The 16,082-nt window shown below is 46.4% G+C and overlaps 1 protein-coding gene across 1 annotated transcript in view; it reads left to right on the forward strand.

The window, feature by feature from the left end:
* AGTPBP1 (ATP/GTP binding carboxypeptidase 1) overlaps window positions 1-16,082 on the forward strand; it is a 134,981-nt gene that overhangs the window by 81,741 nt on the left and 37,158 nt on the right. The window contains exons 21-24 of the mRNA XM_066604106.1: window positions 294-474; window positions 597-726; window positions 1,751-1,882; window positions 4,117-4,293. Of these exons, the coding sequence (XP_066460203.1) occupies window positions 294-474; window positions 597-726; window positions 1,751-1,882; window positions 4,117-4,293 (620 nt within the window). The remainder of the gene's footprint in view (window positions 1-293; window positions 475-596; window positions 727-1,750; window positions 1,883-4,116; window positions 4,294-16,082) is intronic.

The raw sequence follows: 16,082 nt of genomic DNA on the forward strand, positions 1-16,082 counted from the left end.
GGGAAGGAGAAGAAAGAAAGTGCTAAAACCCCCTTCTGCCTTCTCCTCCGAGTTATCAGCTGTGACTAACAGCTGACAACCCGTCCTCTCTCTGATTGATTGCAGGGGCAGGAGGCTTAAAAATTCGCCGTCATTTTACATACAGCGGGGCTTTAAGCCCGGGACCAGGAGCCGTATATTTACTATGCCTGGTTCTAAACTGGTTAAATTGTTAATATGGTAAACAATTGGTACATAATAAGGGACAGAGATTTATTTAAAATAATAATACTTTTGCATATTTTTCGTCACAGGAAACCGCCCCTACATCTTCTTGACATCCAGGGTTCACCCGGGAGAGACCAATGCAAGCTGGGTTATGAAAGGGACACTGGAATTTCTTATGGGGAACAGTCCCACTGCCCAGAACCTCCGGGAATCCTACATTTTTAAAATTGTTCCTATGCTTAACCCAGATGGTGTTATCAATGGAAAGTAAGTGGCAGGTATTAATATACGGTAGTGAATGTATATGGAAGTGATGCAAAGGTTTTTTTTTTTTCATGCAGTGTGTAAAAAATCCAATGTTGAAGGATCTCACTACCTTTTCTTCCTAGCCATCGTTGTTCTTTAAGTGGAGAAGATCTCAACAGGCAGTGGCAGAACCCCAATGCAGATTTACATCCTACAATTTACCACACCAAAGGCCTCCTGCAGTATTTGGCATCTTTCAAACGTGTTCCTCTGGTATGTAACCCTCAAGCAGAAGGCAAAAAGTGTATTGCTAATCATACCGAGGATAAAGCAGCCAATAATGTCACTGGTGTTAAGGAATATTGAATACCTTCCGAATATATATTATGTGGTATTGTTGTGGTTGACTTGTTGTTAGAGATGAGCGAGCACGCTCGGATAAGTCAGTTACTCAAGCAAGCATCGCTCTTCTCGAGTTACTGCATTCTTGTCCGAGCAGGCTCGAGGAGGCGGTGGGGGTAGCAGGGGAGAGAGTGAGAGAGATCTCTCTACCCCGCTCACCCCAGCCGCCCCCTCGAGTTTGCTCGGACAAGAATGCGGTTACTCGAGAAGAGCGATGCTTGCTTGAGTAACTGACTTATCCGAGCGTACTCGCTCATCTCTACTTGTTATATACCATGTTGATATTATGTATCTGCATGCAGAACTGTTTTATTGACCAACACTCAATTTGAACAAAAAAACCCCCAGCATTTATACTGACTAAATAAGTGCCAGTCGATTGTTCAAGTTGGTGTGACTTCAAAGTCAAGACATTAAGTTTTTTGCATCACTTTTCAGTGGCGATGAGCACTTGGCATTCGGTAGCCTTTATCTTATTTCCTAATAAAGGGGGAACTATCCTGTTTACCTGAAAATAAGATCTACCCCGTAAATAAGCCCTAGCATGATTTTTAAATGGTGTCCAGGCAGATATACATGTAAAAAAGAAATATTTTGGAGCAAAAATTAATTTAAGACCCTGTCTCATTTTCGGGGAAACACGGTATGTTAAGGAATGCAATGCACTACACTGCTTTTCCATGGAGCAAAGAGCTGACTAGTTTCTAGTTTGTTATTACAGTGCTTGAACAGAATGAGCCAACCGTACACCATTATTAATAGAATTTACCAAGTTGCCCTCAACAGTCAATCAAATTCTAGCTCTCATTTTTCAGAGGCCTTTTGGTTGCTACACGCAACTTCTTTTTTTCCCTTGCACTAGATTTTTTAGATTTACTTTTTATATTCTGTTTAGGTTTACTGTGATTACCATGGACATTCCCGCAAGAAAAATGTGTTCATGTACGGCTGCAGTATTAAAGAAACAGTATGGCACACAAATTCCAGCGCTGCTTCATGTGATATAGATGAAGATGGTGGTTACAGGGTAAGTGCAACACATTTTTATAATCTAATATATACTTGGATCTTTAGGTTTAGAAATATGTGATTATGGATTAGGGTTTGTATCTGGAGAGGGGAAATTACTACATATATAACTACCAATTTAAATTTAGGTGCAGAGACTTAGGCCTCATGTCCATGGGCGGATTGGATTCAACATGCGAGAACGGGCAACAGAATCCAACCCTGCCCGCGGCCGAGGACACCGCTTACCCATCCAGGCCTTCTGCGTGCTTGTCAATACCTTCTGTTTTCTTCACTGAGGATGTGTACGGAAGCACCCGCTGGAGTACCGCCGCACATGCACAGTGGATTTTTTTTTATTCCAGTTTTCGTGCAAAATCCGTAGCCTGTCTGCAATTCAATTGCAGACGGGCCGCGGATTGGACGGCTTCCATTGAATTCAATGGAAGCAGTCTGTGCGGGAACCACACTAAAATGGAGCATCGGTCCACAAAACAAACCCACATGCTTTAATTCATGTGCGGATACCCATGTTTCCCTATGGGCGGATTGATTTTTTGATTTGCGAATTCCGCAAATCAGAGCCACACGTGGACATTGCGTCAAAGGATTAGAAACCATTTTTTGATGACAAAACTGTAACACTATAATCAGCCCTACTCCTGTTTTTGGCGTCCCGATGCCTCGCGATGGTCTCTGACAGTGCTGTGACAAGCCGCAGTCTTCTCCGCGCTGACATTTCAGTTTCTTTCTGGTGACGGGGCTTTGAATATCCCACCTCCAGCAAAGTTAGCACTGTGATTGGATCGAGTGCCAGCCAATTACAGTCGGCGCTCGATCATTCACAGCTATTCAGTGAATGACATCCCTGAATGGCTGTGATTGGCTCAGCGAGCGGTGGCTGTGATTAGTTGGCGCTCGATCCAATCACAGCGCTCGTTATGTCAGCGTGGAGGATACTGCAGCTTGCCGGAGACTATCGCGAGGCATCGGGACATCGTGGAGCAGGTGAGTATAAGGCCCCCCCTGAAAATAAGACACTGTGCCTCTTTTGGGGCAAAAATTAATATGACAGTGTCTTTTTTTCGGAGAAACGGTGTGTGTGTGTGTGTGTGTGTGTGTGTGTGTGTGTGTGTGTGTGTATACATATATAATCGGTATATATTTCCTATTGTTGCTGCTTTTACCACTGTTTGCAGACACAGGTTATTACCTATGATAGCGAGTTTCGTTCTGATGGTTGATTAGTTCTGTTAATTGCAGCACAATAGATCAGACAGCACCGCAGTGTAGCGTCTTTCTGTGAGGCCCCATTGAAATCATTGGGAGCACTATACCACGATTACCTCAGTGTTCAAAACGCAGCGGTACAAAGCGCATGTGTGAGAGTGTCCGGAAGCTACATGTTGTCTTCTCCATTATTGCCTAAGGATACATCAAAATTCTGCTGAATTCCAGTTACCAGAGTGCAGCGCCTTGTAGAAAGCTTATTAACATTTGCTTGTTTCGTGCCAACTAAGCTTCCAATGATATCGAGCATAGTAATACTGTATGTAGATGGCAAAATCGAAAGACGTCACAATTTGAGCAAAAACTATAGAGCAAATTATTTCCAAAGATACTCGGATTTTCTTAATTTTGTTTGTTTAATTATTTTTATTTGAGCTCAATGAATTTCAAAAAACACAACAAACAGTAAAATATCTACCAACCCCTGCAGGAGAGCAGAAAAACAAAAGAAAAATAACCAAGTTATCCACTGAACGGCCCCTTTGTTAGGGACATCTGCTCTTTCACTATTGGAGTTTCCCTTATGGGAATTAGACATGTGACCCCCGGAGTGAAGCATAAACCCAATTGAGAAAGTTTTCCATAGATCACTTTCACTATGAATCCACATTAGAATGGGATAATCAGGCAATCTGAGGAACTGTAAGTGAGCCATGGTCATTGATGCTGGACTAGCCAAGGCCAGTACTTCAAAGGCTGGACCTGGCTAACACCTTGTGAGGTTTTCTTGTGCAATGGGATTAAAATAGTGAGAACATACAAAATGTGTGCCAATATAAACTTTTTAATTAGTACAACTCTTGCACTAAATTTAAGTCTAAGTATTCGCAGGATCTACTGGAATTACATCCAGTACTGATTATAGAAAATCACTGCAATACCCTGATTTAAGAGCAGCAGGTCTTAAACCCAGAATTACACTTTGTCTTACAACTTTTGTCTACAACTTCTGTTTGCAAGCAGACTCTTCCCAAAGTCCTGAGCCAGATCGCACCAGCATTTTCCATGAGCAGCTGTAGTTTTGTAGTGGAAAAATCCAAAGAGTCTACTGCTCGAGTCGTGGTATGGAGAGAACTGGGTGTCCAGAGGAGCTACACAATGGAGAGCACGCTGTGTGGCTGTGACCAGGGGAAGTACAAGGTATGGCAATCCTTCATCTACTTCTTCTCTATAATAATGGAGACTAATGATAACCCTACTACATTAATAACATAGAATGAATGTTTCATATGTATTAGATTACTAGTGTAACCAGTCTAGACTCCTGGCACAGCTGGACTCCATTAGACTTTACAACTTCTGAATATTACCTGCTGTGTTCACAAATCCACACTCTATATTAGGTGAAGAATGACCTCTCTATTGCTCTCCGCATTCGGTAATGCTGTTGAATAGCTGGAGGGTCCAATACCATTAGTGTGTTAAAAACTTACTTCTATCTATATGTTTAACCTCACTAATTTGATTTTTTCCCCCCTTTCTTTTCCCATTAAAGGCAACCTTTCATCACTTTTGAGCCCCATAAACTATTATGGTGCTCAAAGGTGAGGGAATGGAAGTCCAAGGAGTTGGTTTCATGCAAACTGGGTACCCCATTCCAGCACTGTGTCCCCATGAAGTTGGCACATGTACACACCATGACTCTCCTTAGACAGCTCTTGCGCATGGCCATTTATCTCTTTGGAAGAGCGCACTTAGAGAGCTTTTCGAAAATAGTCCTGCTGTGTGTAACAACTTCATGGGGACACGGCACTGGAACAGGGTACCAAGTAAATGTACGAAACCCAACTCCCTAGACCCTTCCCTTCCTTCATCTTTCGAGTCTTATAATGTACTTTATGGGGCTTAAAAGTGATGACATGTCCCTTTTAAGGATCCCTTTTCAAACCAGAGATTGACCCGAACCTGGACAGCTCCCCCATGAGATTCGGAATTGTAGTGTGGGGGGATGATATTATAGCAAGTATGTCATCTGCAAACATGCTAATTTTGTGGTGGACCCTAGCAATTTCAATTCCTCTAATGTCAGGATTATTACGGATTTTTAGGCCTAGTGGTTCTAAGGCTGAAATGAAGAGGAGCGGGGAAAAGTGGCAGCCCCGCCTCGTGCCCCGCTGGATAGATTGGACTTTTACAGCCACAGTGATGCTAAATATATGTATTTTTGTTTTAATATTTAGATTCTTTTATTATAAATATAGCAAAAGGTTTTGTTTTTTTTAACTTTTATTACCTTTTTATTTTTTTTTAATAGTAAAACTTTTTAAAACTGATTTTAACTTTTTTTTTTTTTTTAATGCTCCTGTAGCATGATGCTCCCATACTATGACAGCCCTGGGGCCTTTCAAAAGACTCCTGGCTGCAATGACATCCACACGGCAACCCGCGATCTCATCACGGAGGCCGTACGGGACCCTGGAACATCGGCTGGGAGATTTAAATGCCACTGGCAGAATTGATGGCAGCATTTAAAAGGTTAACCGCTCTGATGAGCCACACGGCTTATAGGAGTTGTTGCAGGTGGGCCGAGAAATCTCTCTTCATAATTACCCCGATGCAGCTGGATGGAACTTTATGTCCTATAGCATTAAGGGGTTTCCAATGATGGTGGGGGCCCTGCTCGCAAGAGCTTACAGACTATATGGAAGTGTACACAGAGGGTACTATGCATATATACATAAATACATAAAGCTGTGTGAGTCGATCACCAGTTGTTTTTGTGAATAAGTAGATTAGAAGTGCAGTGGGGTTTGTTGTGGCAGAAAAGGGGTCAGATTTCCAAAGGGCAATGTAAAAGCAGGTTAGATTAGGGAATATGGTAGCCCTCCCTAAAAAAATAAATAAATGTGTTTTTAGGGCATTCTTAAAACTGTGAGTCTTCAGAATTGATCAGATTATCTGGGATAGTGCGTTCCAGAGAACTGGTGCAGCTCTGGAAAAAGCTTGGTGATGGGAGTAGGAGGTTTGAATTAAAAAGGAATTTGGTCTAAGGTCACAAGCAGAGTGGTGGGCATTGGTAGGGTGGTAGAGTTGAGGGAGGAAATATAGCGCTGTGGAGAGGTTTATGAATGAGAGTGATGAGTTTAGATTGTATTTTGTATTTGACAGGCAGCCAATAGAGTGACTGGTACAGGGTGAAGGCATCAGTGTAGCGGCTTGTCAAGAAGATAAGCTTGGCTGCTGCATTCAGGGTGGATTGAAGAGGGGAGAATTTGAGGAGAAACTTGATCAGTAGTGAGTTGCAGTAATCAAACTGAGAGTGGATAAGGCCGACAATAAGAGTTTTTGAGGTCTCCCGGATAGGGTGGATTCAGAGATGTTTCTCAGGTGCAGGTAACGTGAGCGAGCAAGTGACTGAATATTGGGAGTGAAGGAATGGTCAGAATCAAATGTGACCTCATGATATCAGGCATGCTGCCGAGGAGTTATGGTGGCACCAAAGACTGAGATGGAGATATCTGGTTTAGGTTGGTCAATAGAAACCTAAGAAGTTCAGTTTTTGAGTGGTTCAGTTTTAGATAGAGACACAGCATATTGTCAAAGATAGCGGACAGACAATCACAGGCGTTTTTTAGTATTAAGGGTATGATGATAGAGGTAGAAGTATATAATTCAGTGTCGTCAGCGTAGAGATGGTATCGAAAGCCAATCTACTGTTAGTTTGTCCAATGGGAACTGTGGAGATAGAAAAGAAGAGCGGGCCAAGGACTGAACCCTGAAGAACTCCAGCAGCAAGGGAAAGCAATAGAGCTGGCAAATGAGACACTGAACGAGCGATCACAGAGGTAGGCTGAAAACCAGGCAAGTGAAGTATCCTTAAGGCCAATAGCGCGGAGCATATTGAGGAGTAGTTGATTTACAGTGTCAAACGCCACAGAGAGAACCAGAAGAATCAGCAGAGTGGTCACCATTCCCTTTAGCTGTCAGGAGATCATTTGACACTTTAGTAAAAGCTGTTTCTGTAGGATATAGAGAGTGAAAAACAGACTGTAAGGCCCCCTGTCCACGGCCGAGGCAGAATATCGCTAGCGATATTCCGCCGAGGGGGAGAGCTGTCACGTCTCTGCGGTAATCGCGGCATGCCGCAATTTAAATCCCGCAAGTGGAAAATCGCCATGATTCTCCGCTCGTGGACGTTGGCGCTGCGCTTTCCATAGCAACGCTATGGAAAGCTTCCAACAGCGTGATTCATCGGTGATTTATCGCCGGCGAATCATCATCCGTGGACAGGACCAAGAAGGGATCAAGAAGAGAGTTATCTGAGAGATAGTTTATCAGGCGAGAGTAGACCAGATGTCACAAGAGTCTGGATAAGAAAGGCAGATTAGAGATTGGTCAGTAGATGGCAGCACAGGATGAGTCAAGAGATGGTTTCCTTAGTAATGGGGATCTGGCAGCATGTTTCAGTCAGGAGAGCAGGTTGAATATTGTTGTGAGGTGACCGATGACAGCCGGGAAGAGAGACTTGAGGAGGTGAGAGTTAATAGGGTCACTAATGCAGGTAGTAGGGCGAGAAGAAGAGAGGAGTCTGGAGACGACTTCTTATGGGTCAAATGCTTAGCGTGAATTAGAGCAGATGTGGGAGAGAAGGGGATCAAAGCTGAGAAGTTGTTCACTGCCAGATTTTTTCTATTTCCTCTTTGAAATAGGGCGCCAGATCTTCAGCACTGAGATCTGTCATAGGGGGAGTGAAAAGTGTCAGAGTCTTTTGGGGGTTTTGTATAGTGAGTAGATGAGAGGGGTGAAGTAGTCTTGTTTGGCACGGTAAGGGGCAAGGTTGTATAATCTGAGCATGAATTTGTAGCTGATGAAATCTACATACGTCTGTGATTTTCTCCACATGCGTTCTGCACATCTACGAGAGGCTGCTGATAAGTCTTTGGCTTTACCCAGAAAGAAACAAGATGGGAAGATGAAACTTTACATTTCTTCCACTGATGCCAACACATTTCTTACATCGGTATTCCAAGTTCTGTAAGCCTTGCAAAAAGAAGGTTTTCGGTTGTGCCTCAAACCAGTCATCCGTAGCAGCCATGGCATCAGAAATGGTGTGAAATTTGGTACCCTTGAGGTGTTTCTTCAGGTTTGGAAACAGATGATAGTCGGAGGGAGCTAGATCTGGTGAATAAGGTGGGTGGTCAACCAGCTGGAAGCCTAGCTCCACCAGTTTTGCCGTGGTCACTTGTGCAGTGTTAGCAGAGGCGTTGTCTTGCAGGAACAAGATTCCTTTGGACAGCTTGCCGCACCTTTTGGCGTTCAGAGCTGCCTTCAATTGGTCCAAACGTTCAATGTAATATCTCGCATTGATGGTGGAACCATTTTGAAGGTAGTCCACTAGCAGCACGCCCTCCTTATCCCAGAACACAGACGCCATCACTTTAGTGGCTGATTTTTGAACACTGACCTTCTTTGGGCGAGAAGAACCACTGGGCCTCCACTCTTTTGACTGCTCCTTGGTTTCAGGGTCATACAAATAAATCCAGGTCTCATCCATAGTGACCAGTCGATCCAGGAAGTTCTTATCAGTCCGGAAACTCTGACAAATGGACCGAGATGTTTCCACTCGCATGCTGTTCTGATCTGTGGTCAAACATTTGGGGACCCACTTTGCAGATAGCTTCTTTATGGATAATGACACAAACACGTTCACAAGAAATCCCCATGATGTCTGCTATTCCTTTAGCTGAAATTGGCCGATTCTCCAGTATGAGGTTGTGCACAGCATTGACTATCTCTGGAACAACAACCTCTCTTGGTCATCCAGGATGTTCCTCACCATTGGTGCTGCAGTGGCCCTTTTAAATTTGACAACCCAGTTCTTAAAGGGGTTGTCCCGCGAAACAAAGTTGGGGTATACACTTCTGTATAGCCATATTAATGCACTTTGTAATGTACATTGTGCATTAATTATGAGCCATACAGAAGTTATTCACTTACCTGTTCCGTTGCTGGCGTCCCCGTCTCCATGGTGCCGTCTAATTTTCAGCGTCTAATCGCCCGATTAGACGCGCTTGCGCAGTCCGGTCTTCTCCGTGTTGAATGGGGCTGCTCGTGCTGGAGAGCTGCTCCTCGTAGCTCCGCCCCGTCACGTGTGCCGATTCCAGCCAATCAGGAGGCTGGAATCGGCAATGGACCGCACAGAAGACCTGCGGTCCACCGAGGGTGAAGATCCCGGCGGCCATCTTCACAAGGTAAGTAAGAAGTCACCGGAGCGCGGGGATTCGGGTAAGTACTATCCGTTTTTTTTTTTCAACACATGCATCGGGTTTGTCTCGCACCGAACGGGGGGCTATTGAAAAAAAAAAACCCGTTTCGGCGCGGGACAACCCCTTTAACTGTAGAATATGAAGGGCATTGATCCCCCAATGTCTGCGACATATCACCATGAATATCCTTCACGGACTTTCCTTGCAGAAACAATAATTTTATCACGCCTCTGCTCCCATTGGCTGTGACTATTGCCTTAGACTCCACCATTTTGTTTTCCCGCGTGCCTAGATCACTGTTGCCATAAGCTACAAACACAAAATGTTGAAAACATATATTAGACACATAAGGCTTTCATGTGATGTAACATTCGTTACCATAGAAACAAAAAAAGAACACAAAGCCAAAGACTTATCAGCAGCCCCTCATAGAGCACCGCCGAAGGTAAACCCGTTTGTGGAGTAAGCAGGGTTGCTGCGGTTTGCATCGGGAGGGTTGGAGCATGGCGGCACCACTTGATCCAGTCAAGAGTTTAATAGGTAAAGTTGTAATCAAACTGATTCCGCCCCCAGTGCAGATTAGGTATATTTGCCAAATTGACAAACTTTCAGCTGTTTGCAAAACAAAAAACAAGAACAATTTAAATAGCTCAACATAACTAATATAACAGGTTGGTTTTCCATATTGAACACAAAATGCCACTTTTAATGACTACTTCAGTCTCAGAATTAGTCAAACCACTGAATAGAATCCCTCATAGGAGCACAGATTTGTAAATCAGAGGTTATCTAGCTTTGAATTTTAAAATTTTTATGCTTTTTTCACCTCCAAGTGTCTCTATTTACATTTCTTAAATCCATATTGAGTATATTATTCATGTGATACATCCTAAAAGTTAAAGGGGTGGTCTCGCGAAACCAAGTGGGGTTATACACTTCCGTATGGCCATATTAATGCACTTTGTAATATACATCGTGCATTAAATATGAGCCATACAGAAGTTATTCCACTTACCTGCTCCGTTGCTAGCGTCCTCGTCTCCATGGTTCCGTCTAAATTCGCCGGCAGCTTGCTTTTTTAGACGCGCTTGCGCAGTCCGGTCTTCTCCATTCAGCACGAGCCGCTTCAGTGTGCTCCCCGCTACAGCTCTTCTGCGCATGCGCAGACGAGCTGTCACTGCTCGGGAGCGCGCTGAAGCGGCCATTCTGTACCATCCTCTGTTAGAGGAAGGTGCAGAAACTGGAGCTGCCCAGCGGAGAAGACCAGCCCAGCCCAGCCCAGCAGCCCCGAGAAGCCTCCCAGGTAAGTGATGGGTCGGGGGGGGCTGCCGCTGCGCCGGGCTGCGCCGGGGGGGCTGCCGCTGCGCCGGGGGGGCTGTCGCTGCGATGGGGGGGGCTGTCGCTAGGCCGGGGGGGCTGTCGCTGCGATGGGGGGGGGCTGTCGCTAGGCCGGGGGGGCTGTCGCTGCGCCGGGGGAGCTGTCGCTAGGCCGGAGGGGCTGTCGCTGCGCCGGGGGAGCTAGCGCTAGGCCGGGGGGGCTGTCGCTGCGATGGGGGGGGCTGTCGCTAGGCCGGGGGGGCTGTCGCTGCGCCGGGGGGGGCTGTCGCTGCGATGGGGGGGGCTGTCGCTAGGCCGGGGGGGCTGTCGCTAGGCCGGGGGGGCTGTCGCTGCGCCGGGGGAGCTAGCGCTAGGCCGGGGGGGCTGTCGCTGCGATGGGGGGGGCTGTCGCTAGGCCGGGGGGGCTGTCGCTGCGATGGGGGGGGGCTGTCGCTAGGCCGGGGGGGCTGTCGCTGCGCCGGGGGAGCTAGCGCTAGGCCGGGGGAGCTAGCGCTAGGCCGGGGGGGCTGTCGCTAGGCCGGGGGAGCTAGCGCTAGGCCGGGGGAGCTAGCGCTAGGCCGGGGGGGCTGTCGCTGCGCCGGGGGAGCTAGCGCTAGGCCGGGGGGGCTGTCGCTGCGATGGGGGGGGGCTGTCGCTGCGCCGGGGGAGCTAGCGCTGGGGAGCCGGGGGCTAGCGCCGGTTACCTGCTGTCTGGTCGGCGGCTGCGGGGCGTCTGGTCGGCGGCTGCGATGCGTCCGGTTGCCATGGAGACACAGCTGGCGGCGTCTCGGGAGCGCGCACGTCGGGCTGCAGCGAGCGACTGGGAAAGAGCCGGCGGCCATCTTGAGGAAACTTTTATAACTTGCTGAAACGCTGGAACGGTAAGTACGAACCAGCTAGAAATGTCATTTACAGGGGGGCTTTGTAATGTATGTTTAATGGGGGGGACTGGGCAAAAAAAAAAATTAACTGCTTCCTCGAGACATCTCCTTTAATGTCAACATGTAGTTTTGTAAATTCCCACTAGAGGGCATTCTCATCATTCCTCATCTATCTGTATAGTGAGAGAATATGACGTGATGTCTGTTTCCCCTGTATCCTTTGGAACACGGTTCAGCTGATTTACTTATTACTTATCTGCGTCCTGTTCCTTTATTCCATGGACTTTCCAATGACCTCTCCTTGGATTTCAGTGCTGTTTGCATAGTGCCCTCTGTTTATATACATATCTGTGTATAGAAGTATATTTTTTATTACCTATGCTGTCACCTCTTATTTGTAGAATTTTGTATAAGTTACATTAATTTGCTTTTACTGAATTTTCTTATGATATGGATTGTAATGTGAGGTTTTAGTAATTTAATGCACTCACAAAATATATTAAATTGGGAATTTTGTTGTGTTACGTATACTGTGGAGGGGCACCACACCCAGGATCAGATTGGAGACTCTGTGCCTCCCGTCGAGCGGGGGAGGTTGGCCCTACCACACTTCTATTACTACTATCTCGCTAGCCAGCTCGTGTATGCGGGGTGGTGGCTATCCTCGTCAGACTACAACCCAGCAGTGAGTCTGGAGCGGAGAATGATGGACCCTGCTCAGAACCTACGGGGGCTGCTGCTGAGCGGCCCCTCATCTTCGACTGCTCCCCTGCCCACTCCCATGCTGGTAGCATTGGAAATCTGGCATCGGGTCACAAGACTGTCCACTCAGGGCTCATGTCCACGGGCAAAATAAGAATTAAAATCCGCAGCGGATTTTAACTCTTCTTCTGCCCGCGGATCCGCACCCCATAGGGATGCATTGACCACCCGCGGGGTAGATAAATACCCGCGGATGGTCAATAAAAGGAATTTAAAAAAAAATGGAGCATGAAAAAATCCGGACCATGCTCCATTTTCATGCGGGTCTCCCGCGGGGACGGCTCCCGCGGGCTTCTATTGAAGCCTATGGAAGCCGTCCGGATCCGCGGGAGACAAAAATCAGAGTTTACTCACACGCTCCGGTTCTTCTCTTCTCCGCGGCGCCATCTTCTCTCCGTCGCGGCCGGATCATTTTGCTTCGGGCCGGCGCATGCGCGGGGCATGTCACCGACGTCATCCTGCACATCCGCCGAGCCGAAGAAAGAAGATCCGGCCGCGACGCAGAGAAGATGACGCCGCAGCGAAGAGAAGAAACGGAGCGGATGGGAGGTAAGTTTATTCTTATTTATTGTTATTTTCAGCGCTCATGTCCGCGGGGCAGGAGGGACCCGCTGCAGATTCTACATGGAGAATCTGCAGCGGATCTGATTTTCCCCGTGGACATGAGGCCTAAGGGGGAGACTGCGCGATCCCCACACACTCCTCTCTGGAATAACCCCAAACTGCCACACTTCCAGCGCTTCCCAGAGTCTGCCTTCTGGAGGCGTTGGGGCGTCAATGTCCTCTCGGACATAGTCAGCGAGGGTACGCTCTGCACCTTTCTACAGCTACGAATAGCCCATGGCCTGCCTGAAAACTCCTACTTTAGATATTACCAGCTGCGAGACGCGGCCAGGGCTCAGTTTGGAGGTCTGTCTATCTCACTATCCATGACACGGCTGGAGGGCCTGGCGCAGATGTGCAATCTTGTCAAACCGCTGTCGAGCTTCTACGCCCATATAGCGCAACATCTGGCCCCGCTGGGAGAGAGGGCCGTGCAGAGATGGGAGGGGGATATCCCTGACCTGACCGAAGGGGAGGATGAGGATATACTAGGTGGATCTGGTCCCCCCTTGGTTAGCGCGAGAGACAAACTCATCCAAGTTAAGTTCCTACACCGTATATATTATACTCCTTCTAAATTGTGCACTATGGGGCTGCGGATGGGACGGTCCTGCATGTGTTCTGGGAGTGTGCAGTCCTGCAGGACTACTGAAGAGACGTGCTTGTCTTCATAGAAACGCATCTGGGGGCACCGAGGATCATGCATCCTGGAACGTGCCTATTTGGGCTTGTTGGAGACCTGCCGGTGGCCGCAGCAACACGTATACTGTACAAGTTGCTACTTTTCTATGCCAAAAAAGTCATTTAACTGGAAGCACCCTGGGAGGCCGACCAGGAATGCATGGGTTCGGGTGGTCAACGCCGAAATCCCGATGTACAAACTGACATACGTACATGGCCAGGGGATGCCCTGAAAAATTTGATAAGATTTGGGGTGGTTGGGTGAGTTGCTCTGCAACGGCGTCGTGAGATCGAAGCTAGGTGATAGAGAGGGAGTGAGGGAGTGAGGGAGAGGAAAGGACACAATAAAGGACATCTGCTCAACTTGTTCCCCAAGTTAAGACCCTATTCTTAGAACCTTTTTTCTGTTTTCACAATTTTCCTTAAAAGAGTTGCGCCAGAGGGTTGGGGGGGAATCCTTTTAAATTTCCTTGATTTCTTTTCTCCTTTTTCTCTTTTCCTGGTTGATTACTAATTCATTTCAAGGTTAAATTGATGTTTAGTAATAATTGATAAAGTTAAAGTTTAAAAAAAAAAAAAAAAAACTCTAGCCAGGCACTATGTATCAAGAAGAAAGGAACGTGTATATACAGGTAACGCCTATTCTTATCCTGTTTTATCATGCAATGTACTGTCCGCTGAATCTGACACCTGTGGTGTCAGCTGCCTATGTTTATATGTTGGTTAATCAACTTCTGGCTAAATAAAGTTCCTTTAAAAAAAAAAATTGGGAATTTTGTACTGGGCGCTAGTACCGCTGGTCAGGTGATGTGGAAGTGACCAGCGGTGCTGCGCTCAGTACAGACTGCCAGGTGCCCAGTGAAGGAAGCGCTGACAGCCGAAGACTTCGGAGGTGAGCGCTGTATCTTCTGAAATCAGCTGTGGGTACGCAACTGATTTTGAGTCTGTTTTTGATGTGGCATGTGCAGAGGAATTTCCATTGCATACATTCCACAGCATTTCTGCCCCATGTAAACATACCCTTTTTTAGCTTTTAAGAGAGCTGTCTCATCATAGATAAACCCTTTACCTAATTGTTTCGGAACTGGCTCCAGAGACCCACAGCAAAGGGGAATTCACTGGAAGCAGATGCAACCATATATGTATTTCAGATGAATTATACACAGACGACGCAAGTTGTCCAGAGCGAGAGCTGCTATATTTCATAGAGGGGAATCCCAAGCAGTGTTCTGCCCTCTATGATGTCCATATACCTGATGGGATAATCCCATTTTGTAGGGTCGGGGAAAGGAGTCAAGAGAAACAAGGCAGTTGCAGAGCATATTGTCACAAGAGCTAATTATCTTATTGTATAATGAAACATACTTTCCCACTTTCCAAGTCATTGACCGCTAACATGAGGATGCATTTGGGTATTTAAAGCATGCTACTAATATGATTTATGGGCAGTGCCATTGTGTTGTTTGTATGGGTCTTCATAAGGTAAATGGGGAAAGGATACTATTTGAAGACCCCTGACAGGCCTGCAGCCAAAATGTAAGTTCACTGCCATGTACTTTTGTCCTGGCACATCGGCTTAATTGCCATTTAGACACAACGATTATCGCTCAAAAGCAGTCTGGTGAGCGATAATCGTTGTGTCTAAATGTGCAGCCATCGTGCAGTTTTTGTTAACAATGAGTCTTATCAGGACCGCGAGCTGAGTTCTCAGCGAGATACCACTGATACTATTGTTTCAGCTGGTACCCCGCTTGAAGAACACAGCAGGAGTATGCAGAAGACAGCGCTCCAGTTGTCTTCTGTATACCCCATTCAGAGCGCTCCAGCTGTGTTCTGCATATCCCACTTGGAGCGCTCATCTGATCGCTCCGAGAACACAGCAGTTGTATACAGAAGACAGCACACCAGCTGTCTTCTGCAAACAGCGGGAGCCTTCATTTACACACTAAGAAGCTCTTAAGTAGCTAATTAGCTACTTAAGAGCTTATGCAAAGTGAACACTCAAAACTGTCACTCAAACTGGCGAATTTTGAGCGATTATCTTACCATGTAAATACACACAATGATTATCTCTCAAAAGATTGCCCTTGAGTGCATTTTGAGCGATAATCGTTGTCGAAATGGGCCTTTATCCCTAGTTTGGGGTTCTAGTCATGCTAAAGTAAAACACTTGATCTCTAAATGGGAAGACTGTTGCCTTGATTGCCTTCTTTCTTTTCTGCTTCCTTGTATGTTCACACATAGCGGAAAATGGTGTAGATTTTCTGCACTTAAAAATCCAGATCAAAGCCATGTCAAAATCTGTTCCATTAGTGTAGATATATGGTTGCAGTTTTTGATGTGGATCCACAGCAGATTTCACCCATTTAATTGAAAGGGTGAAATCTGCTGTTGATCCACCTCAAAACCCGCACCAATGGTGGTTCTTATAACTGTTTTCTTTGTATATTTTTTCAGCTGTGGAAAATGTGCTACGTCT

The sequence above is a fragment of the Eleutherodactylus coqui genome, chromosome 5, assembly GCF_035609145.1.
Source record: "Eleutherodactylus coqui strain aEleCoq1 chromosome 5, aEleCoq1.hap1, whole genome shotgun sequence".
Taxonomy (NCBI): Eukaryota; Metazoa; Chordata; class Amphibia; order Anura; family Eleutherodactylidae; genus Eleutherodactylus; species Eleutherodactylus coqui.